The following is a 27,339-nucleotide window of genomic DNA, read 5'->3' on the forward strand; positions in this document are numbered from 1 at the left end:
TTGACTGATGCTGAATGGGTTCAGAGTCGTTATGACCAACTGAATTTGATTGAAGAAAAGAGATTGACTGCCATGTGCCATGGTCAGTTATATCAGCAAAGGATGAAGAAAGCTTTTGATAAGAAGGTCAAGCCTCGCGTTTTCCGAGAAGGTGACCTTGTGCTCAAGAAAGTCTTGTCTTTCGCGCCCGATTTCAGGGGCAAGTGGATTCCAAACTATGAAGGTCCATATGTTGTTAAGAGAGCCTTTTCAGGCGGTGCTTTGATACTTACAACTATGGATGGGGAAGATTTCACTCGTCCTGTGAATTTAGATGTAGTCAAGAAATACTTCGCCTAAATAAAAACATAATGGCTCGCTAAGTTGAAAACCCGGAAGGGCGGCTTAGGCAAAAATGAGCGTCTCGGTGGATTGAAAACCCGAAAGGGCGATCCAGGAAAAAGTTAGAGACATAAAAAAAATATATGTATCCCGCTAGATTGAGTACCTCATCCTGGGGAAATCTAGGCAAAAATTAGGGATTTTGCAAGTAACTGCATCCTGACAAGACTTTGTTCTACAACTGTCCTCCGTCAGAGATTCTTGCTCATTCGTCATCAACCAAAGCTTCAAATACATCGGATTCAGAATTGATGGAGAAATGGTCATTATGTTCAATGTAGCCCTTTTCCAATATATATCACCAATTTCAAATTTGTAAAGATCTATGGAGTCTTGCCATTCGCAGACTACCATTCCATCAAATAAATTTGAGTCTTTTATCCAATTATTTGCACTCTTATTTGTGTCTATTCAACAAATGTTTGGCATGTTTTAATTGAGAAAATGTCATTGTCTTAAATAATTTTTCATAATTTGTTTTTAAACAAAGTGAACATTCACAATGACGAAAGGATACTTAGGAGATCTTCAGTGCTCTCCCAAGGATGGTATGATCCCCAACAGGGTAAGACTTTTGTTCATATTCCTGGCATACTTGTATCTTATTCTACCGGGTCCTTTTGTGGTTTTCCTACCAAGCAGAGTGTGTGGTAAGACATTCATCCTTTTTCCCTCCTCAGCAGATGTGATCTCCTTGGTAAGTACGGTATTTGGTGATTGATCCCCAGAATTCCATTATCTCCTTGGATGGATTCCCCAGTAGGGTTGCCTATGCGGTAGATTTTATCTGTGCAATAACTCTTTCCCTCAGCTGGAATGACTGATGTTCATCCCCCTGTAGAGATCTTCGCTTCCTAGTATCACTTTCCCTCAGCGGACCTGGCTTTCTCTCTTGAGATGTAGTACCGGATGTTTGTGTACTTATCCTTTGGAGCTGTTTGTGTTAGAAATGTCTGTTTGTCAGCATTCATCATACATAAACCACGCATGTGTACATATAATATTTCAAACATTCAGATATTCATGATTGCATTCTTTGCCATATACCTTTAGCAGAAAGTGTTTATCTTTCCTTCCATATTCCCCACCGAGTTATATCCTCGTGGATGATGGTTGTTCCTGTTCCTTCCCAACACATACATCGGGATGGGAATCCCTATTGAGTTATATCCTCACTAAGGCAAGTCTTGATTCGATTTGCCTCTTTAGTTTGATCCTAGATTGGCCTTTTGGGACTGTTTCCTGCGCTTCCCTGTGGTAAATGAATAATTGCTCAGTAATCAGTAATCATTCATCTTATCCCCGGCGGAGTCTGTGGTTTTCTACGTTTATATCGGTAGTTGTAAACCCTGTTATTCCCTTGCAGAGTTAATCTTTTGTTCATCCTAATCGATGACGATTACTCTTCCGTGGTTTCCTACCCAGTATCCGGTAGGTGTAATCCCCCATTTGACGGTTATCATTATCCAATATTCGGTATTGATATTCCCTCATTCTTTTGGATAATTGCTCTGATTATGCAGTTTATCCCCAGCAATGTCATCTTTCATATACCGGTTGCAGGTAATGTTTGTTGCTCCCCTGGAATGGTCATCATTATATACCTAGTTTCGGTATCCCGATGCCTTTCCTTGTCGGTCGATTTATCCTTTATTAACCCAGTAACCGGTTGTGGATAATCTTCCATGCGAGTATATTGTCGCATCCGCGAAAAATCAACCGGCGAGGCTCGAAAACAAAACACACACAGAGCCGCCACTGCGCGTTATTTATCCCAAGATAGGGAAAGGAAACGCTCAGAGAAACCTGGAAAGGAAATGGTCTTGCGACCAAAGAGAAAGGTTCGGGAGTCGGTTACGCAAGGGGAAGGTATTAGCACCCCTCACGTCCTAGGTACTCCTAGGGATCCACGTTCTAAAATAAAGAAAAGGTTGCTAAACATCACACACACACACGGGGAACGCAGGTGGGGTTAGGAGAAACGGGCTCGATAAGGTATCGCACCTTATGCCTACATATCTTGTCTGGAACAAGAATCAGAGCCACTGTAGTTCGGCTTACGCACGCCAAACAACACAAAACATACAAACAAGCAAGGGTGGCAAACATGGAGCCCGACAACCACTGGATGGAATTATGTCGGCATCCGAACCAAAACACGCACAAAACGGCAAACGTGGAGCCCGACAGCCACTTACTGGACTTACGTCGGCATCCGAACCCAAAACACACTCAAAAGGGCGAACCTGGAGCCCGACAGCCAATTCTGGGCTTACGTCAGCATCCGAACCCAAAACACCAAACAGCACATAGCAAACAAACCAACAAACAACAACTGGCTAAGGAGTCGGGGACTCGAGCCTAGCAGGTGTCAAACAACACACACAAATAAATAAAAAAGTGCCCGGAGAGGTCTCGCACGACCTCCTGCCTACATACCTCGTCTGGAACGAGGATCAGGGCGATGTAGTTCCCCTTAAAGGGACTGAATTGCTAGCCAGAAACCAGGGAAAGACACACTACTAGGGAGCTGGACTCGAGCCTAGTGTTGTCATGCATCGTTACCCTAAGTTCAGTTTTCTATCCTACTTGCATAAGCAAGCCTATCCTAACCAGGAAAGAAGCAAGCACACAAGCAAACAACATACAAGCATACATCAAATGAGAACAAGCATCTCAAACAGGCATGTCAATCAGATATCCACAGAGCACACACTATAGCCAAACAAGAGGCTCACACAATAGGTTTGACTGCCGAAGCGAGTCGTCTGTACGGGCTGGGTTTGCTCTTAACCTTGCCATTACGAGGCTAAGGTGAAGCAGATGAAAGGATGGAGTGAGGATGAGACCTCACAGCTCTTATCCCTAACCAGGGAGAGCTTCTGACAAATGAGCATGGGTCCAGAATAGGGGAACCCTTCTATACTCGAAGACTCTGACACAACAGATCTTGGGCTTTTGATCTCAATGCTACAACCATGTAATGGGAGCAAGGAGAAGACTCACAGAATAGTGGGGGATAGACTGCTTATCCCTACCTTCCACCAATTGCCTTATTTGAAGGACTTTTCCTGCTTGGGCTTAAAAATAAACAACCACAATCATTGCCTCTTAAGGAGGACTTCAGACATTTATTTGCCCGGCCAAATAACAGACCGGGTCTCCAGACTACATGAAGTTAGGAAGTTATACCTCAATGCAAGTTGCTTAAGCAAAGCAAAGCAAAAGTTCACAAGGAACTGAGCAACTAAAAGTACCTGGAAACAGTCAAACACAGTTAGTACTCAGATAGACAAAAGTTCAATCAGTCAGATTATACAAAGCAATGCACAACAAGGCAAGCTCAAAGCTTAAGCCCAAGCTTCACCACCTACAAAACCAAGTTATGTTAGTGCACAAACATCAAACAACATCAATTGCATTTAACTTGGTTCATTATCCATGTGCATTATGCTTTTGATCCTGAAAAATCAAGCAAACATTAGCAACAAGACCACTAGGCTAAGCCTAGGGTCCAAAGGCAAGAAAAATTCCTAAACAGCAAGGTATTCACCAACCAAAGTCAAATTAATGTCAAACAAGAGCAAACACCATTGGTCTCATGTTTATATCATTCATCATGCTCATGTTATGCACAAAATAAGGCAAACTAGTTCAAATGAAGCACCAAACATGCAAACAGAACTATTGCATTCAAATCCACATCAAAACAAATCTAAAAATTCTCAAATAATTTACACCTAAACAGGGGATATCCAAGCTCTACCATGTCAAATTTGAGCTCAATTGGGCAAATGGAACCATGTCAATGAAAATCAACAAAAATAGACACAATTACATGCTCCAATTCACAACATCAATACATGCTTCCACTTCAAAAATTCATAACTCAATGAAAACAAAAAAGAAATGGATGAGACCAAAACAGGGATGTCCTATCATGTGTCTATTACAAGCATATCAAATTTCATGATCATACAATACCATATGAGCATTTCACATCAAAATTACAAACATGTACCACATGGACTTGCATATTTGACCAACAGAGATGAAAAATCACAATCAATTTGAAAATGCAATGTAAAATTCCACAAAAATTCATACAACATCTCAACATGTTAATGATTCACCATGCAAAATTTCATTTCATTCTAACAAGTACAGACCACTCAATTAAATCCAGCAAGTTGACATCAAGAGGTGTGACACAAATTGTCACACCTAAGTTCCAAAATTCATATCTCAATGGCCAGGTATCAAAAATTCATGAAATTTACATATAAATGAACATCAGCCAGTCAACAATCATCACAAAAATTGTCAAGAATTTATTTTACATTATGAGCATTTCATGAACCAAATGGTAAAATGTATCAAATGTGAACACATGTGAAAGAAGCCTATGTCAAATAATAATTCCACCATGCACAACTTTGACCAATAGGTCAAAAATAATCTACAGTCAACAAGGAAGTCAAAGGAAAAATTCTCATATTTTTCTGAATTTTCTACAATTTTCTATGAATTTTTTAACATGTTAATGAATTTTTGTGAATTAATCAAATTAATTAGAATATACAATGGCAGTTCTGTAATTATGTTATGGCGGGAGCGGTAAACATGATTTTTAAATTTTCAAACGAAAAACAAGATCAAATGCACTCTTATTTCCAGAAACTCATCTTCCTCGCCCAGGCACACCAAGAACACCTTAATCTCAAACCATCACCAAAATGGACAAGTGAATAACCATTCGAACCGTCTTCTAACCTAGAGTCCAAATATCCACCTAATTTCACCTAAATGTTTCTCCATCTTCCAAATCGTGTGAGTTAGGGTTTGGTAATCAATTTTAAATTCCAGATTTCTTCTCCTATAGTTAACCATTTGCTAAACCACAAGCATCAACGAAACCTACGTGAAACAAACTACACAAAGCATACAACAATTCATTGAATCTTGAAATTCGAAAAACTCCAAACCTGGAATGGCAGAACGAACACAGCTGGAATTCGAGCGCTTCTTCCTCAAACAGATGCAGAAGAGAGATAGAGAAGATGATTGCTGCGTTCAAATCCACTTGCCTTTGCTCCTAGTGCTCACAATTCGAATTCACCATGAATGAGGCTATGTTGGACAGTCGCGATTCAGCATTCCATGCGCTCCAATAACCACAAACAGTTGATGAGGATGATGAAAGGAGTTGAATGCAAAAAGAATTTCGAGAATTGGTTCCAGATTGAGGAAGATTGATGAGTTTGAAGGTTTTTTGTGTTCTTGAGATGTTGAGAGAATTTGATGAGTTTTTGATCCAATCTTGGTAAATGTGAAAATCTGTTAGGATTAGAAAGTGATTAGGCTTATATATGTGACCTTAAACCAAGTTTAATCATGTCATTAACCAAATGGAGTGTATTAGTGAAAATGGTTAACTTTCAAAGTGAGGGCAAAATAGGAATTTCACTTGCCAGCTCAATGCCACCTATTTGACAGCTCACACAACTTCCAAATGCCATGTGTGAGCTGTTGAACCTTGTCTCACTCTCATTGGTTGTGTAATTTGCAAAATCACATGTGAATGCCACTTTGTCCATTTTTGCCATTTCATTTTTCAAGCCAAATCTCAAATTACAAGCCTTAGGCATGAAGTGATGATTCCAACAAATTTTAAATACCATTTATGAGGTGTAGCAAAAATCCCCACTCAAAAATTCCAATTATTTCACAAGTTGGACAATTTTGCCCCTGGTCCATTTAACTGTCCAGTTGAAAAGTGACTTTTTGCATTGACCACTTTTGAGAAAATCCAATTATGCACCATGAAAGTACATGTCAAATGGAGTTTGTGCATATAAAGAACTTGCAATTTGGACAAACCATGTGGAAGTTATGGCCTCCTGATTATGGGTCATTTTTGAATTTCACTGAGCCATAATTTTCCAACCATACATGGGATTTTCAAGTTCTTGGACTTTTTGGAAAGGTGAGAACAATATCTACAACTTTCATGTTGAACAAATTTTCATTTGAAGCTTCCTTGGACACGTGGTTTTGAGGTCAAAAACTTTCCATTTTTGGAAACTTCCATTACAAGTCACTTTCTATTTTTGGCAGTTTTTGTCCTGACTTGATTTTCTTCATTTTTAAGCTTTGAGATGTCATGTAACACTTGTTCCAACATGAATGAAGTGTATCCAACTCATTTCCACCTCCAAATCCATCAGATCATGTACAGTTGACCACAGTTGACTTTTCATCTGATAGATGAATCTGGCAATGCATAGATCAATCTGAGCTCCGATCTTCAACTGAAATGGCTCAAGGGTGAAACCCTAGCCTCAAAAATCATAAAATAATCAAAGAATGATCCTCATAACCTGATCAAACCCTGATTGGCCCAATGCAACTGATTAGGGCTGACCAGTGGTCAAAACCCTAATCTCAGGGAATGAGCTTCAATCACTTGATGAAATCAACCATGATGATGATGATGTATCATTGCAATTAAGATGAAGATCAACATCCATTGAGAATCATGAAACCCTAATTCACAGCCCAATCCTCAGATGGCCCATGATCAGTCAATAAACCCTAGGCTTGCACTTTGACTCCCTCATCTTCTGATCAAGACTTGAGAGGACAACTTGCTCAATGTAACCACATGATATGCAATATGAAATGCCTAATGACCTAAAATGTATGCCATATGATAATGCTAGTCCCAAGAGAGGAGGGCAAATTTTGAGGTGTTACATATATCATCTACGTTCTGACAGTAATAGATAATATATCTCATGCACTCTTTGGTCGAAGCCTTTTGTTCTTCCTCAGTCGAGTAAGATTTGTATCCCTTTGCGGAATCGAATGTCCATCCTGTTAGAGTTTGCTTTTAGCCCTCTTTTGGATGATGAGTGTCTTGGAAGTATTCCCCAATTCACATTTTGGTTGGTCACCTATTATATGCCCAGTAACCGGCATCCCTGGTGTTCCCTCCTTCTGCTCCCTATTATGACTTTTCGTCCCCTGTGGAGTCAGATTTTCCTGAGCCGAAGTATACCTTTTTAGGTCTTCCTCAGATGACTTTTGGATGTTGATAACTCTCACCCTTATACCGGTCTTAGATATTCATTCTTCTCGAGCATGATGTATCTCTCACCCTTATGCCGGCGTTCAGATCACGTGTCTCTTTGAGCTTATTACCCAGTAACCGGTAATACCTCATCCCTTTATTTCCCCAGGAGAGTTCTGTTTGAATAGTTTCCCCAGCGCAGTCCCTTAGTGGATTGTTCCCATCTGGAGTCCGGATTTTTATTCGAAGTATCCGTTATGGATAATTCCTGCTGTATTGGCATATTCCCCAATACATGAGCTTTTGAGTCAGCTCGGGTCGTTCCATTTGATATCCCCCTTTTGGAATTCTGCTCCCTAAGCTTTGAGTCGTGACCTGCTCACGTGTTTTTCTTCCTTTACTCCCCGGTAGAGTCTCTGCCCCATATAATGATTTATTCATAGGAATTGTTAATTTCCTCCTGATCTTTGCCCTTGTGGTCACATATCCCCACAGAGTGTTACCATTTTGCATGCATATATCAGCATCATGAGGTCTCTTAGGGACCAAAATTCGTCTCTTTGTTTTTATTTAAGCCCATTCTACCTCGTCGAGACGAAGATTTTAACCTTCACTTCTCCGGCTAGAATGACCTTAAATAGGGGCATCTGTAAGACCCCAATTTTGGCCCTAAGATCCCTCAAGGCATCATAACATTGCATCTACAAAGCCTCAAGGATCATGAGCATCTTGGTTCCCTTTGCCTTTGGATGGGACTTCTTGTGAGTAGTTTGAGATCACCAAGCATGCTTGAATTGTATATTTGCTTTTCTTACTTTGTTTACTAACCAAAAGCACAAAAATATGTCACTAACATCTTTTGTTTGTAACTTGAGCAATCACAAGGTCAAGAATTTCAAGGAGAGCATTGGTACAAAGATATGGTCAAGAGAAGATGAAAGCAAGCATGGTAATGGCTCCCAAATCTCTCATCCATCAAATATGCCTCCCTAGTATCTCAATTCACCATTTTTATCAAAACAAGTCAAAGGGTTGGAGGTTTGTTCCCCAGAGAAACCCTAATTCATCTGTGCACCACAATGCCTTGTTCATGAAGCAACCTCATCCCATGATCAAATAAAACCAAGGGAAGTTCTTTAATTCATCATTTCATGCATATTTGAACTTATTTGAGTGTCCTCAATCATCAATTCATCAAGATATGAGTCATGGACTTGAGAAGTTGATCAGTCAATTCATCTTACTATTTTGAAATGCATTAAGACCTAACTTTTCATGTGTTGGTCAAATGGAGATGATTCCAAAAGAAAAAATATTCTTAAGGACAATATGAACAACTTTCATGTTCATCAAAAATTGATTTGAAGCTTGGAAGGTCACCATCCATTCCAAGACATTATAGGTCATTTTGACTGAAACCCTAATTTTGGGTCAACTTCCCAAGGACACAACTCATTCATTTTTTATGATTTTGAGGTGGGATCAAATGAATTGGAAATCTTAAGATGTCTACTTCAAATTTTATGTTGAACAAAATTTCAAAATCTCAAAGGAAATACATGTGATAATGCAAAACATTATAGGTCACTTTGGACCAAATGCATTGAAAGGCAAAAAAGTCCAACTTCAAGTGCCCATAACTCTTTCATAAAAAACCATATTGATGCAAAATTTAAGTCCATTTTTATTATCTTGAAAAGATCTACAACTTTGATGTTGGAGGTTGTTTCATTTGAGGTTTTCATCATTGAAACAGAGGGGCTTGAACATTGGCCAAATTTAGAAACTTTGCCTTTACATGTTATGCACCTTGCACTTTAAACTCAAATTTCACCAATTTCCACACTTCAAATGGATTTGTGTCCAACATAACAATTGTTCCTTACATCAAAACCTTTCCAACCATTACTCACATGATCATGTTTGGATTTGGAAAATGGTATTTTCGAAGAGGAGAAGTTTTTGGTTCAATTATGCATAACACCTCAAAATTCCATGCATAAGCAATTACCATTCAAATTATACGTCCATTTCACTTTGGTATGATTTCATATTGCATTTGGCATTGAATTTGGGCCTTTTGAGTGATCATGCAAGCCCATGCAATGAATGTCCAATTCCATGCACACGAATTGAATCACACTTGCCTTGCCCTTCCCTCTATAAATAGAAGCCTTACTCCATTCAAATTTCATCCATGAATCAACCTGAAATGCTGCTGAACTAAAAACCTAACCTCTCACCAAAGAAGTTATTTCACTTTTCTTCACATTTTTCAGATCCAAAATTCAGCTACATCTGGTTGAATCTTTGGATCTAAAGCTTCTAGACCTTCATCCTTTACTCCATTGATCTTCTGTTTTGGCAAAGGAAGCAAGGAATCAAGCTCAAATCTCCAGAATCCAAGGTTGTTCTTCAACTGGTTTTTTCTTCGAAACTCATCATCTATTGATCTATTTGCTTGGATTTTGTGTTGGCTGAAGTCCTCTCAATAGAGGCATCATAACTGTGCATTTAATTTTTGAAATCCATCAAGTTCATATGAATATCACAGAATTTCCATCTCTGATTTCTCTCAATATAGAGATCTAGAGTGGAATTGAGTGATACAGGGATGATGTACATCATCCCAGCTTTCCAATGATGTATGGATCGTGCATTTTGGTTTCCATTTTAAGCTCTGCAAAATTTGGAGATGGCCGGAGAAGATGGTGGCGCTGACCACCGTCTGGTCTCCAGATTCAATTAGGAGCGTCCATCTCTATTTCCATATTGAATCTCATGCATCCAATGTTATGACTTTTTTAAATGCTACGTGTGATGTTGTTGACTCAAGTACACCATGCGCGCACGTCTCCCTGCCTTCAGATGTGCCACGTCAATTAATGAATCCAGATCTGACGCCTCTGGATCTTTGGAATTTTTGAATTTCTGATTTAATTTTGTTTATTCCAATTTATTTCAAAAAATCATATCTCTCTCATTTTGAATCCAAAAAATATGGGACCAATTGCATTCTTCTAAATAATTTCTAGTTTCTAATTTTGATTTTTAATATTTTTTATTGTGTCATTTGTTATTTTTTGTGAATTTTCTCTTTTCTGGTTATTTTTAATTCATTTTAAATAGTTTTTGATATTCAAAAAATGCAAAAATATTTTCCTAACCTATTTGAATGATGATGGATCTATGAAAGATATTCTCATCAATTTTTTAATTTATTTGAGATTTATTTGAGATTTTAGTTCAATTAGGTTATTTTTATTCATTTTTAATTGATTAAAAATAGTTTCTGACTTTTAAAAATGCTGAAATTTTTTGTCAAACTTTGCTTGACCTTGTTGAACTTGGGATAAATCACTTGGACCTTTCAAGGTTGATTTGAAGTGATTTTGAAGTTTGACCTTTCTTTTATTTTTAATTCAAGTTTATTTAATATTAAAAATGCCAAAAATATTTTGTTTATTGTTTAACCTCCAATCTTCATCTCATTTCTGATTCCTCATTGTTTGACTTTGACTTTCAATGTCATTTGGTCAATACACATGGATTGGTACATTTTCTATTTCACCTTATGCACTTTGATCTTTCCATTATCCATTTCCATAAATTCATCTTCTTCTTCTCCTTCTTCTTTTTTTCTTTTTGATCAATGAGTTAAAGGTTGATAAGTTAGCATTGGTTAGGGAGACTTAACCTTCCTTGATTCAAATCTAATTCATCTTGATCAATTGATCAAGTGAATGGCTTTGCATTAAGGATAGGTTGTTTTCCTAAATTATGCAAAAGACTTAAACCAATACAAGATCAATTCTCTTCTTCTTTTTGGCATGGCAAGTTGTTGGAATTTGGTTCACTAATCAAGACTTCTAACTTGTGTTATTGCCTACATTATTATTGACCGGCCTTAGATAGTTGTGACTTCTACATAAGTCCAATTACGATTGCTTAACATAGCGCTAAATTTTGCCTTATGGCACACTAACTATTGACCACTAACCATTAACATTTACCTTATGCACTTTACTTTTATGCAATTTACCATTCTTGCACATCTTATTCATTTGCTTTTTCCTTTGCTCATTGGAGCACATGTTTATGTTAATTCCATTTGCCTTTTGCCCACTTGGGTATATAATTGTGTATATATCTTTTGTGTTTGTTGTGAACCAAATGCAAAGAATTGAAAAAAATGGACTTAGATTTTAGGACCTTACCCAAGCAAATGGAGTTTGAAGAGCAACTAGGCCTCATGCCTTTAGAGTCCTTAAATGTCAAAGAGCAACTAGGCCTCATGCCTTTAGAATGCTAAAAGCTTAAGGATGAACATTGAAAGGACCGTATTCTAAACTCCCTCTTGTCCATTCTTTGATTGTATTATAGAACCTTTTGATGTGTGTTTTCTTGTGCTAGGAGTTCCAACTTGAGCTTAATTGAGGAACCATTACCATGAGCTTCTAAGAGAGAGAGATCCAAGATACATTGAGGAGTCTTTCCAAGAGTTCTTTTGACTATTGTTTGCTTGAGTTTATGCTTGTGATTGCTTATTCCAAAGGATGGGAGCTACTTGGATCATCAATATGATCTCAAGAGAGGAACTCCTTGTGTGGTTTTGTTCTCTTCTCCCTTACCTCTTGTATGCTTAGGATTTTAGCCCTTCTTCTTCTTCTCTCCACTCTGACCCAAGCCAAAACTTTTGTGCAAACATCTAACATTTGTTTTCAACATTAGAAACCTAAGCCTTATGCTTTTGATTTTCAAAATTTCTTTTCATAATACTTATTTTGAATTGAACCTTTAAATCAACTATGACCATTTTGTACATACTTCTAATTGGTAAATATAACCCATCCAAATACCTTTTGTGGTTTCAATGGCCACTTTCTAATCAAAACTTTTTCATAACCCTTTAGCTATTAGGTTTGAGTTATCTTTGTGGTAGATGTAATACTCACCTATATCCTTAGTGATGGACAATGAGTCTTCCATGCTTATTATAGGGTTAACCCCTCACTAGCATGTTGAAGCTATCCTCACATGGTGGATTTGTGGTTTTAGATTGAGTTTTCTCCCTTGGATAACAAAAGACCTTAAGGCTTTTGGACCAATCAATTCACCAACTTGTTTTGAGATTTTTACCCCGAACTACGAGGTTTTGATCCTAATCTTTTTTTTAAGATGGTACGTAGGCAATGGGTTCATCCATTCAAACACAAAATGTAAATAAACTTGTATATTCTTTTCTCATCTCTTCACTCATGTTTGCACAAATAAACCTTCACAAAATACCAACCTTACAACAAATGTGAAAAGGGCTCCCTAGGAGTACCTAGGATGTTTTGGGTGCCTAACACCTTCCCATTGCATAACCAACCCCCTTACCCAGATCTATGATTCCCTTTTACCAGTTTTTGGTTCGATAAAACTTTTGGGTTTTTGTTCGCTTTCTAACCATTCCTTTGGATAAATAGACGTGCGGTGGCGACTCGACTTGTATGATTTACCTTGGATTTAGTCAATATCTCCAATGGTAACGAATACCCCGCTACACTACTCATATTGCAAATTACAATACCAAATACAAATAAGAAGGTTGCATGGGAAATCCCTTGAAGAATTGGCCTCAAATGCTCTCCAAGTATGTCTTATGGTGCTGTAAACCCTTCCTTCACGTGTAAAATTTCAGAACCCTTTAAAAGGTACAAAACTTCCCATTTTAAAGTAGTCATAATGGGTCAGAAATGCGTCAGAAAAATACCAGAAAAAGTACCATCGCGCGTTATAACATGCATCGTGTGTGCGATGGTGACTTTGCCTTTCTATCACACGAGCGACTTTATGTGATGCTTCACGTGATTATTCCAGTAGCTGCACATTTTCGCTCCTTTTTCCACCTGATTTCACTAAGTCCTTATTTCTCCATACTTAGTCATTTTTTCATCTTTTTTTTTATTACTCATTTTTTCTCCTCTTTACTTTGTTTTGATCCTTTTCTTCGACCAAAAACATGCAATGACAGAGTGTCATCACAATCCCAAACTTGAATCGTTGCTTATCCTAAAGTAACTCTCTTGCAACTTCACATTTCAAACAGAAAAACGAATTACAATAATAACGAATGAACACCACCAAATGTGTTACCTGATCATCATTCTGGTTCCCAACTTCAATAGAGAAAATTTGGAAAAGTTCTTCCAACACAACAAGTACTCAACCTGTCTCGCAGCTCAATAATTTTTCACTTGAATTGATAGGGTAATCACACAATCAACATACAAAAGTATTTTACCATAAGTTTGTAAATTTTCTAATAAAATCAATCAAAGTCATCTAAACACACACTTTTGGAAGTCTTTCATGGTTGTAATGGGGCTTATGTCAGGGTAGGATAATTGGGAATAGTAGGCTTAAATCGTTAGAGTTAGGTACCTCGTTTTACTTATTTAATCCTATTCCTTTTTCATATTAAATCTTGCTTAATTACTTTGGTACTAGAGATTAACATTTTATGGTCCTAAACATTGCTTTTCTCTTCTTTTTTTTGAAGAAGTTGCTTTGACTTTTTAGCTTTTCTCATTTTTATTTTTGAATTTTTGACCAAAATCTCTAGTACACAAACCCTAAACTTAAACTTTGTTCACTTCCAAGAGAAACCCCAAACTTATTCTTTTGCATATGACCAAGGAACTAAATTTTCTACCTAACTCCAAAGAGAGGGTGGAAAGATTTAATCTTTCAAGTCAATTGCCTAATTATTGTGGCATTGTCACTGAAAGAAATGGCTTAAACTTAAAGTGGTTAGCAAAGGATTAAAACATGCTATACATGTAGCTTGGAAAGGCTCAGAGTTTACCACAAACAAGTGTCTCAGTGTGTATTTATCAAATGAATAGATTAAATCAGAAATACTGCAAATTCTAGAAAATAGCAATTGTATGAATACTCTCATAAGAAGGAAAAGTAAACAATGGAATATTTGGTTCAAACCTTACTAGTTGAGGTATCTAGATATTGAGTGCAAAGTAGTTGGTCGATCCTTTCTTCCTCAACTCTCAACCCGCAAGGAACTTTCCGGGTGATCACCTTTGCTTTTGATGATGCTTATGGTTCATATGTTCACTGCTAAAATTGCAATATTGTAAATCTGAAAGAAACAACAGCAACAAACTTGTTTATTAAAGACAAACATAAATTTATTGGTACAAAGGGGAACCAAGTATTATAGCTAATACTCTAGATTGACTTGTTAGACATAAAAGGGAATCGCAGAAATTAATACAAATTCAGAAAACTCCAAATTAATATGCCATTGAAGCGAAAAATGTATTGCATGTTTTGCATGGTGTTGTTGAAGTCTTGGTTATGTTTGGTCCATTTTGCCCTCGTCTGATTGATGATGATGCTCGAGAGAAGTCGCTTCACTTTGGACCCATTTTCTGAAACAACAACAACACTAGCAAGTGCAAAGAAATTAGGAAAAAATAATAGGATTAGAGAGAGTTTTTAGTCTCTCTTTCTTCTTTCAATCACTTTCTCAAGTCTTTGTCCTACTGCTCCTAAATGTGACATGCTACAAAATAAAAAAATTATTTAAAATAAATTGAAATTGAAATTTTGCAAATAAAATAAAAACTTATCTGATGTGTTTCCTTCCATTAAGCGCTTATTTAAAGTCCTAAGCTTGACCTTTTGATTTTTGTGTTAGGGCGGCATATATGACACAAAAAAGACAACATCCTTCTTCTTCCTTTTGTTTGGTAGGAATTCTATCACTTTCAGGAATTGAAGATTTTTCTTCCATATTCTCTTTAGTTTAATAGTATCGAACAATGCATAAATCGCATCCAGTACTTCATATATTTCTCCTCTTTTATCAGCCTTGTTGTTAGGTGTGAGACTATTCTTTGGTTAAAGATCTTGTAATTGGATATCTAAGTCTGAACGAATTATTGAAATTGGAGCTTCCTCCAAAATGATACAATCTTCATCTTGCATTCTTGCTCTTGCCCCACGTATCTTTTTCACCTTCTTTGCTTCTATTTTTGCTTCTATCTCTTTATCAGGTGTTGTGTATTTTCTTTCTTCTTTCGTTTTTTCAACTCTTCCTTCATCGACTACCTCACATTCTTATTTTACTTTTCTTTCAATTTTCGCATCTCTAGGATTATCTAACATATTTTCATAGAACTTTCCACTGAATATCAGTTTTAATGCTAATCGGCTAGATATTTAACCAAGTTACATCTCTAAATTCTCAAAGGATGTTTCCATGTTACTTCACACGGTTTCTTGATGCCTGTTGATTTTATCGAAATTGAGTTGAGTCATCTTTATAAATTGAGTCAAGGTTTCTTCAAGCTGAGATGATGAATCCTCCTCCTATGAATGATCATTGTAAGGCTCTCACTCTGGATAATTTCTCGCATTTTGTTGAATTAGAGTTTGTGTTGCAAGTTCCTTTGAATAAGCTTCAAACACTATCAAGGTAGCATAGATGTCATCTTGCATGACTATCTTGACCTCACATACAAAAAGAAAAATACCTTAGTAGCACTACACTATATAAAAAAAATTTAAACTAAAATAAAACTAAAAAGAAAATTTAAGAAGAAACAAAAATAACTAATTACAAAAAAAAATATTTACAATTGAAAACAAAAATAAAAATAAATTAAACGTTGCACAAGCGTCACCTTGTTGAAATTATCAACAGTCCCCCGCAACTGCGCCAAAAACTTGATAACTTCTCGACAAGTGTAACGATAATGTCACAGTAAAAAAAATCGAATCCACAAAGACTGCTATTTAACAAGAAAATGTTATGCAATGTGTAGAAAATACTAAATTGGGGGGGGGGGGGGGGGGGTCTAATTTTTATTGCGAAAAGAATATAAAGTGTTTTGTCAATAATACGAAAGCGACCAGGTTCTCTATAGAATCCCTTATTTCTCCATTGTTGATATTCAATGTATTACATGAATGATATCGTAACTATAATTTTATGGAGAATTAACAAAATCGTTATACCTAAATCCTTGGTGTATAACTCATTAATCTATACTTGGAGATTTCTATCCCTAGTCCACCAGCGTAAGCACGATTAGGCAATGCAATAAAACATTAAATCCTAAGTCATTACTTGAGGTCTCCTATCCCTATTCAACCGGCCTAAGCACAAGAAATGCCTTAGGTCTAACACATAGACTAATGGTCAGTATTCCATATGTGCTCAAATTTAGATTAAAAGAGTTTCTCACATAAAAAGTATTAAGAACAAGGTGCAGTTGAATAGAATTATAATTCAAATTATGCATGCAATAGTAAATCAAACATGTGTCCCAACAATATTATAGGTTCATCAAACACAACCTAACCTAAAGAGAATTAGCTACTCATAGTGCAAATTACAATACCAAATACAAATAAGAAGGTTGCATGAGAAATCCCTTGAAGAATTGGCCTCTCTTGGCTTCAAATGCTCTCTAAATATGCCTTATGGTGTTCTAAACCCTTCCTTCATGTGTAAAACTTCAGAACCCTTGAAAAAGTACCAAACTTCCCATTTTAAAGCAATCAGAAACGTGTCAGGAAAAGCCCAAAAAAATTAATATCCCACGCGTTATAACATGCATCACACACGCTATGGTGACTTTACTTTTCTATCACGCGTGCGATGCTGGCGTGATTATTCCAGTAGATGCACACTTTTGCTCCTTTTCCCACCTGATTTCACTAAGTCCTTATTTATCCATACTTAGTCATCTTTGCATCTTTCTTTGGCCTTTATTCCTCATTTTTGTTCATCTTTACTTTGTTTTGGTTTGTTTCTTTGGCCAAAATTATATAGTGAAAGAGTGTCATCAATCATCTGCCCTGATGCAGTCAAGAGCAACTCATAACGGTTTTGTCGCCTGGTTCTCTCTAAGAAGGATGATCGAGAACGCTAGTGGAAGGGCCTCAGAGTAGTTATCCACATATTCTCAACCGACAAGACATGGAAAATACTGGTGGATCCATGCCTGAAAATGGTTCAGAGAAATAGTAGTAAAAGAACAATGTAGCATGTGGAAAATAATTACCGTAAATAGACAGTTGTTTTCAACCAACTTTCGAGGCTTCTATATGTTACTTTTAGCTAGTTTGGTATGGAGGTACACCAAAGAAGAAAATGGATATGTTGACCAAAACTATGAGGTATGACCTGAGGTAGATAACATCAACACATGTCACACTTTTGTCCATAAAAACGGATGGGTCGACCAAAACTAGGAGGTATGACCTTAATACACACGCTATGTGGCATTCAACCAATGCATCATTACCTTCATCCTCCACAAATGCAACCAGTTGGGGCTCATAGAAATCAATAAAAAATGGCAACCTAGTATGGCACACTCTGGTGTCATCTAACTACTATTGAGCTTTTTTGGGGCCACCTCCCAAATGTGTCACCATCATTTCCAAGGCCTCATTCATGTTGGTCCTAGAGTAGTTTAATAAATTCCGCTGGATGGGAAGATGAAAAAGGCATATACATCATCAAGTGTGATGAATATCACACCTATCGAAAGATGAAATGATGATGTCTCTATGTCTCATCTCTCCACAAAAGTAGACAATAAGTCATGGTTAATATAACTATAGTCAGTCCTGCATAAGTCCTGCAACTCAGGTAGTTTCATGACATCCTAGAACCATGGCTCATCAGATTGCGCCAACCTCACAAACTTTCTATCGTGCCTGATACACTTCAACGTATCACGATACTGCAAAAATAACTACATCGTCTGACATTTAAATTATTATAATACATATTTAAAAGAGTAATTAAAATATTTATACTACTTCTCCCTCTCATATATGTCTAGCTGCATGGTTTGGATACAAAGGAAACAATGAAAGGCCTGAGGGGCCTCTTGAGAAACCCTCTGTGGCATTTGGGGAAATAGCGGCTTCTAGGACAGGAGGGGCTTCAGGGGCAGTAGTGAACATGTTAATTCGAGAGGATGATACCTGAGACCCGTGAACTCGTGAAGACGATCCACCATCTACAAAAGAAGTCTCTCTAACAACATGCAGAACCAAAAATCAGATAGCAAAAAAATACGGGTTTCAATCTCCATATTAAGAGTCTAGATTATATAACCCGAACTGTATACAAACCAGAACCAAAAAAGAGAACAATCCCTATAAACTATAGTCCTCAAAAACATAATTCAAGGCACTTTTAGGACAAACACAACAAATACTTCTATTGAATTTAAGCCTAAATTATCATATCCCAGATGAAGTCTAAGATAAAAATCCATTCCAGATGAAGTTTAAGATGATTACATATTCAATTTGGGAGATTTTACTACAATTGGAGATACTATTGCGAGAATGTTTCTTATTTATTTATTGATGAAGACTCGAATAATGTGCTTCTTTGTTGGTGAAAACTTTAAAAAAAAACTTTGAAGGTCTCGCGTTCAAAATCTAATATGCTAATAGTTTTTGCATTAAATCCACTCATACAAATGTTTGCTCTGATTTTAATGAGACTCCATGGTGAAATTGGTCCCGAATTAGTTGGTCATAAGGCCGAAAACTTATTTTTCAAAAAATTAAGACTGTTATTTTATTTTCTTCATTTTTGTTAATTTTATTTCATGTTAGTCTTTATTTTTTTTCATTATTTTTTTTATTGAGAGTTTTGTTTGACTTGTGCAATAATTATACATTTGTTTACTTTTGATAAATTAGATGAGAATTTAACAATGAATCATCCCAATAGAATTGTACAAGTTTGATATTCTCAAATAATTTATGAACATATATGGTGTGGTTCATTAAAAACTAAGAATGTATTCAAACATCCGTATAATATTTTACAAAATATAATAAACATTTATATTCCTTTACTTTAGTAACATTGCTATAATTTTGTTGAAAGTGACATAGTAACTTTTCACAACCACCTTTTTCTGTTCAAACACAACCATTTTGAAAGTAACCTAATAACTTTCCACAGCCATAGTAGTCCATGAACTCATGGTTACCAGAAAGTCAATAGAGATGCCACCAATGCAAAGACCCCAAGAAGGTTGGCCATATTTTCACAAGATACAGATTTCTGCAATCATGAAATAACTCATTTGACGCAGCAGTCACATGATCTAGACTATTTGATCAAGATCGGTAAATCAAATCAAACTGGTCACAGTGGCTCTCATACCCTCAAAGTGCTTCCAGTATAGGGTAAAAGATTGTTTTAATCACCATAGAGCTCAAATATCTCTTTGCTTGATGAGAGATTCTGTATCTATATACAATCTCTACATGGTTCTCCTCCCCGGTAATCGAAGGGGAGGGAAGTGGGAAATCATGTGAAGGCCGTGGCATTTATATAAGCAGTAAGTAAGACACAATGAAAATTAAGATAATGATGAAAACTTGTCTGTAATGGAGACAAACATTGTTCCCAACAAAGCAAACTAAGCAAAACATTGGCTTTAACTTTTTGGTTAATAGTATTAAAGAAACTTCATATCATCATCATCCTAGTCCTAGATAGTCACTAAATGGTATCTTATGAGTAATTGTTTTATTTAATCTAGTTTATGAATCTTATCAATAAACAAACAAAAAAACTCATCCATGGTACATTTGAAGACTTCAAAGTCAAAAGAATAATGCACAAAATTTTATATTATTTTCATGAGAAATATTACATCCTAATACACAGGAAAGAATCGAACAAGGGTTACCAAATGTGGTGTTCATGAGGTGCATCCATCTCACAGGTTCCACTTATCCGACTTTCATATAAGTATTTTGAACCAGTCAACAACATTGACAGCACGGCCTAATGAAGCATCAAAAGAAATAAAGTAATATATCACATATCCCCAAGTTAATAGACGCGGAAGATCGACCTGAAGAGGAAAGAGAAGTTTTTCTTGCAGATCATCGTTATAATCTGGTGCGTTGGAAGAAGAGCGGCCTGAAGCTAATCTCAACAATTGGGGAAAAAATTTCTCACTAGTCATTGACATAATCTACATAATCTGGTAAATCCTACTCAATATGAGAATTCATGCCCTCGAAGTGAAATGTACTTCTTGACCCAGATGGCAATGTCCTCAGCACAAACTTGAGCCTGAGGGCTTCTGAGAAGTACGTCTAGTGTAGCAAATTCATGAACTGCATCTTTATATTCAAGAACAGGTGCATCGACATTCACCTTCCTAAGCTCCTCTGAGTAAGCTATGGCACGGTCTCTCATCCAGTCATGTTCCGCCACTACTGTTAATGTTGGAGGCATCTGCTTTAAAGGAGGACCATGGCCTGGGACTAGGGGATTGGCGGCTGGATGGTCTAGGCTAAATTCTTTCTCGGGTAGGAATAGTTTCCATGCCAGCATACACATAGCTTTGTCGTAAAAATAAGAGTTTGCCAATTTTATTTCAGAATGCGTGGGCACACTTCCAACAAAAAACGGATACATCAGTATCTGTGCCACCACTTTGACAGGGTCCAGAAGTTTGCCTGTTTCTACAGCTTTTTGAGCTACATAGTTTGCAATATTTGCTCCACAACTCACACCAATAAGCACACACCTGATTCAATGGTACAGAAAAAGTTAAGCCCTGAAAGAGTGCAGTACGTAACACCATGAACACTGTCTTTGAATAGAAACCTTGACAAGAAAATATTAAGGGAACAGCAATCCAAAAGCTTATTTACAGAAGTAACAGCCTTCAAATTAATATGTCAATGTAGGGTGTTTATCAAACAAGATCTGTTTTGAAGAGGCATAGCTGTATAAAAATATATCCCAACATGTCCAAAGGAGGTAAGTAAAATCTTCTGCAAATATCATAGGCACTAATATAATCAAGCAATACAACCATTCTCCTAATTAATCCAAACCACTTATAGATGCCAACTGCCAAATGCATGTTCTGGAAAACAAATAGTAAGTAGGAAAATGTTATTTCAAGATAAATTTGGAGAAAGATGGAATACTAAGCATGGCAACATTTACTAAATCTAGAGTGATTCCCTAACCAAGTTATGTGGCATAAAATTGGCGTTGTAAACAGATACCCAACAAATATATTTAGGAAGATACAGTTAAGTAGAAGAAGTAAACCTTAATATGAGATTCTTAGCCAAAACCAAGAAGAACCTGTGCACTACCAAAGAAAGTAAAAGTGACCCAGAAAAAAGAAACGACTCCAAAATGGTTAGCAGAGACTACTCTATATAAGAAAAAGCCTTTGTGACAAATCAAATGTACCTACTCAATACAGTAGATTGGGATTTTTACTATTTAGTACTTACTACTGTTTTCTAATGGAAAAATGAGCCCCTTGTAATAGTGCATTGGACTGAACAAGCATTGTAGGAATCAGAAGCATTCACTTTTCTAATGGTTATTCCGTCTTTTCAAATAAGTTATTTAGTTTTACCCACAAAACTAAAAAACTCAAGAAGTTCCAAAGGGGTGACTGGGATGCTACTAATATACATAGAGGGGGAAAAAACAATACACGGCTAGAATATAAAAGGAAACAAATTATTTAAAAAGGAAAAGTAATCTGATGTTGAGAGTGAATGTAGTAAGAAATCACGGAAAGACGGGAAAAAATGACAAATTCTGAGGAGAAAAAGGATCATATAAACCATCTTTTTTTTCCAATGCCGTTGTGTTTTTTCAGCACATCTATCTTTTGAAGTTATAAGATTGAAAATGAAGCTTACACCTTCTATAAAACAATAACAGACATTGATAGATACCCAGTTGGGAAAGATTTGAGTTAAAAATGCATTCTTTGACTGAAAAACAAGTGGCAGAACAGCAATTGACATGTTAAAACCTAAATAACTTAACTAATAGGAAGGGTAAAAAGCAACACACCATGATTAATTTTGAGATCCAAATCAATCATAACTCCATACCATAATTCTCTAGACAATAACTAATGAATCATGCATCACATAATTCTCTCGACTTGATAACAAGCATGCAAAACATATTTTCATGGCAGATTTTTGGCTCCACGCTATTTTCCGCCATCCACCATAGACAACACTGATGACAACTGATAATCCCATACCAAATAGTTGAACCTGATCAGTTTTTCCAAAATAGGAAAATGCAATGAAATGCGATTTAACTTGAGAACACTCCAGGAGAAACTAGTTAACCAATAAAAAGAGGTTTCTGGTAGATTATTTTTCTCCAAATATGAAACTTCCTTAAAATGTGACCAATCAAATATGAAAAACAATGTCCAAGAATAAATCTGCAGACAGAATCCTAGTTGTTTAACATAACAAACTAAGCCACTCCCTAGTTCTTTGCAATTGATATCAGCTTGAAATCCCAATTCAAACTTCTGTTGTCATTAAATTCAAAAGCCCTACTACTGCACTGCAGTACCTGCTACTCTCTTCCTAACTCATGACCCCATGACAATTTTCTCATCTTACTCTACATACTCTAATCTCTAAATACATTTCAAATACATAATGAAAGCCATATAATGATAGTTATAACTAATGAACAAGAACAACAACAACAATGAAAGCATTCAGTTCAGTTTCAACTAGCTTGACCATATCACAAGTTCACAACAGTATAGTGAAAGAGTGGTGCTATAGCCTAGCAAAATTTAAAAATAATGCTGTTGTTCCTTGATATGCAGTTTAGTACAAAGTGTCGTCTATAGTGGAACACAGCAGAATTTGAATAAACCGTTATTTTCCATGATTAACAACCGTGAATCACGGCTAGGTTGATCATTTCGAACATCGCAATTCAAACTCATTGCCATTAAATTCAAAACCATCCAACTGCACTGCACCGCCCGTTATTCCCTCCCTAACTCTAGATCTCATCTCATGACCAATTTCTCATCTAACTCTACATACTCTAACCTCTTTATACATATATATCACACAATGCAAGCCAAATAATGATAGTAATAACTATTACAACACCAACAACAAACGAAAGCATTCAGTTCAGTCACAACTAGGCTGATCATATCATATTCAAAGCAATCCCGATTACCAACTATACATATAGGCAAAACGTTAGCTGTCAGAATTTGAACCCTAGACCTTCCTGGTTAGAACTTAGAACTCCTTCAATGTCCCTCAGTTACCAATCGATCTAGTTATATATACAAACAAATCAATCTACAAAAGCAAGATAAGGGTATAAGGTTTTGTTTGGGTAAGCAATATGATCAAGTTTTATAGCATAAACATTTATCATATAAGTGCTTATGCATAAGTTATTTCTATAACAAAAGATAAAATCAAATGAAATTGTTTTCATAAACTATCCTGCAAAGCTTATGGAAATAAGTTGAAAACAACTTACAGACATGTATAAGATCGTCTAAATAGTCTCACGAGTGTTTGTGCAAGAAGACAAGCTCGAATATCGTCAATCCAAACAGACTCGAAATTTAACACAGCACAATTCACAAAGGCATTGATTAGCAGCAAACAAACAAAAAGTGAAAAGTGTAACAACCTTGATAGATTTCCATGTGCAGCCAACCAAGGTTCAACCATAGAAGCTCCAAAAGAATCAACGATATGCCTATGACCACCATCCAATTTCTTAATCCCCAACGACTTACTACACTCCGCCAAATTCGCTTGTTTCCCTAACCAACCCAAAACCTTAAATCCATCCTCAAAAGCCGCCGGATACCGACTCTCCGGCGCAAGCCGATAACCAACAGCAACAACCAACGCATCACAAAGCTTTGCAATCCTCCTACAAAAATAATCATTCGCCACCGAATCATTACTCCCACTCACCCAACCACCTCCATGAAACTGCACCATCACCGGTAACTTCCTCTTCCGATCATCAATGGTCGGCGAATAACCACCATATCCACCACCAGAAATCAAATTCAAATCCAAATTCAAACCCTCCGCATCACTGCCGACACTATTCCTTCTCACCTCCTCCTTCACGAGAGCACCAGTCACACCGTAACTGTTCCTCCTTGTATTAACCCTCGGCGACGACGTCGTTTCACGTCCCTTAGGTTCGTGTTTTCGTTTAGGTTTGGAATTAGGTTCGGGATTTAACAATGCAGATTCAGGGAGAAAGATCCGAACCGAAAGAGAAAGATTCGAATCGATGTGGATATCCTTGGTGGCGACGCCGTCGGTAAAAGAAGGATTCGGCGAAGCTATAGATTCGTCGGGTCGGGAAGTTATACCAAACGGGTCGGATACTTCGGTCGGAGTTTGGATCCGATTTTGTAAACGGTGTTTTAACAGAAACTTGAAGAACACGCTGTAGAGTTTCACGGCTACCGTCGGCATTTCGGAGGTTGTTAGAGAAACGGTTATGATAATGATGATTTCATAATGAGGTTAATTATTTAATTAGAATGTGGTTAAGTGTGATTAGATTTGGTAATTACGTGAGATTAGGTAGTTTTTGTGATAATTGATTTGTAGATTGTTTTGGTTTTTGAAGGTTTGTTTCAATGGCGTTGTTGGAGAGGTGAAAGATGGAGGAAAATGAGAGAAACAAAAGAGAAAGGCTTTGATTTTTTTTACTATTATTTTTTTAATATTTGAAATTTGGAAGAAAAATAAATTCGTGACTAATTTTTTCATTTGGAATTTTCTATAATTAAAGGTGGATTAGTGATTTGGTGCGATGCACCGATATTCGGTGAATGTATTATCGGACTCAATTATGAGAGTAAGTTACCTTATTAAAATATGGTATAGCTAAAGGGACAAATTTAGGACATTATTTTTCTCACTTTTAGTGGTAGAGAAATACAATGAAAATAAAAATAAAAATCAAATTTCGGAAGTACAATGCAGGGTAATACCCATCACGAGGCTCCAAACAGCAATCATTATGGGGAGGGTGTTACCGACTAGAATTTTTTACAAAAATAATTTAGTTTTTAAAAAAAAATTCTAAGATAATTTTGTTTTTTTAAAAAAACTCAAACTATCCTATTTTTAGTTGAAGGCGTCAATTCAATTGGTGTCTCCTCTTAAAATTAGAGTGCAGGCGTCAATTGCATTTGTTAGGATATATGGTGCAATCAATTCAATTGGCGTTCATGTGTAATTTTTCAAAGGAGACATCAATTGGATTGGCATCTCAGTGTATTTTATATTTATTTTTTGTTAAACAGTCTACATGATACATAATTTCGAAATAGGATCAATTCATATTAATATAAATTCCCGTTTACACAAAAAAGTCTAATGTTGATGACCGGGATCACCTAACCGACCTCCGGTCCCACATCCCCTAGCTACCCAAACTCGTGGCCCTAACCAACGTTGATGATTCACCGCTGTTGTTTGAGCATCTGAGGGCCCATGAACATCACCATCAACTGCAGGAGATTGCATGTTGAGATAGTCAGACAAATCAACGTAGTCTGGAGTATGCAACGAATGTGTACCGTCATAGCTGAGTTCATGACCCATGTCAGAGTAGTTGGGTTGTGTTTGACTTATTGGTGGGCGACCGAGACGGTTGAAGGGAGACATGGGTGTAAATGATGCGTCGAGGAATGGTTGGAAATATTGTTGAGGTGTTTGGTAGAGATAGGGTTGTTGGAGGTTTCGATTTTGTGAGGTTTGGGCTTCTTGGCTATAGTAGGAGGAGGGACGGTTGGTGTTGAATGACCGTTGAGTGTTCTGGATAAGGTGGCTTTGGTAGGGTGATGTGTAGGGTGCGAAGCGATGATGGGTCTCTGGTTGATGATCTATTTGTTGGTGGTGGTATGGGGGTATTGCTCTTGGTATTGTGGTTGGGTGTATGGCATGTTTGGGTTGTATGTTTGTGTGTTTGTGGAACAGAAAGTTTGACGGATAGGGGGTTGTGTGTATCCGGTCTGACAATGTTATTGGGGGTTAGATGTTGAGGCGTCTCGTGTGTAGGTTTGTTGGTGTGGGTCGTATAGGTACATATCCTCGGCGATGAACTCAAAACCAACTGATTTGTACCAAACCATATAAGTACGACTTAGTTTTTCTTCATTTGGCATCATTGCGTCAGTTAAGACATGGTCATGGGGGTGCTTCCATTTGCGACACTCAGATCTTGCAAAGCTTTGCCATGGATTGAAGTTCCATTGGTCGTTAACTTTCCGCAGATGTCATTCTCTTAGGCTTGCTGGGGGATCTGGGATGTGTTGAAGCATACCGAACTGCAACTTCACACGATCATTGTTGTGCATCTCCACAGTTGTGAATCTTATTATCGGTGTGCATGCAGTCCATACGGTTGCGTCTTCTTCGTTGACTTCATGGTCATGATCCAAATTTAGGTATGGACGCCAAATGAATTGAAATGTGAATAAACTTGGTAGAAGAAGTTAACAAATTATAACGAAATAATGAGGTTATTATACATACGTTTGTCGGTCGAAGGTGATCCAAGAGATTGTGATACTGAGTAACACAGTGTCTAGGGCATCTGTTATAACTCATACCATGTGCCGACCATCGGCACCATAAAGGTAAAAATATTAGTTAGAGATAATAATCGTTAAAGTAAGTAAATATATAGCATTTTAAACAACTTCATTTTGTGCATACGGGAATGTGAAAGGGTTGTTGTTGATGGGCGCTAGGGACGGTAGTCTTGACCAACCCCATGCTTGGAGAAAAACAGCACATCCAGAAAAGGTAGATGTGTCTTGTGTGAAATTTTATACAAAGAGCTATAAAGATAGGTCAGACAAGCGGATCCCTAACTATAACTTCATATTCTATCTACATGTCTTAGTAAAGGTAAATACATGATATGCATACTAGAACCACTACCTTCGGGAAATAAAAAAGAACCAATTAAAAGCATAATATAACACCTAGTTTTTATT

At 36.9% G+C, this 27,339-nt stretch overlaps 1 protein-coding gene across 2 annotated transcripts; it reads right to left on the bottom strand.

The window, feature by feature from the left end:
* Window positions 1-20,116: 20,116 nt before the first annotated feature.
* LOC127123740 (probable carboxylesterase 11) lies at window positions 20,117-25,082 on the bottom strand. 2 transcript variants are annotated; one of them, XM_051053941.1, is made up of 2 exons: window positions 23,832-25,082; window positions 20,117-21,054 (listed from the first exon to the last, which is right to left on the bottom strand). In XM_051053941.1, exons 1-2 carry the CDS (start codon window positions 24,797-24,799, stop codon window positions 20,517-20,519), a joined length of 1,506 nt encoding a protein of 501 aa, XP_050909898.1. In that variant the 5' UTR covers window positions 24,800-25,082; the 3' UTR covers window positions 20,117-20,516. The 2 variants fall into 2 exon arrangements, with proteins under 2 accessions (XP_050909898.1, XP_050909903.1); XM_051053946.1 differs by having other exon boundaries at window positions 23,988-25,069.
* Window positions 25,083-27,339: the final 2,257 nt, after the last annotated feature.

This window comes from Lathyrus oleraceus, chromosome 1 (genome assembly GCF_024323335.1).
Source record: "Lathyrus oleraceus cultivar Zhongwan6 chromosome 1, CAAS_Psat_ZW6_1.0, whole genome shotgun sequence".
In the NCBI taxonomy this organism is placed as follows: domain Eukaryota; kingdom Viridiplantae; phylum Streptophyta; class Magnoliopsida; order Fabales; family Fabaceae; genus Lathyrus; species Lathyrus oleraceus.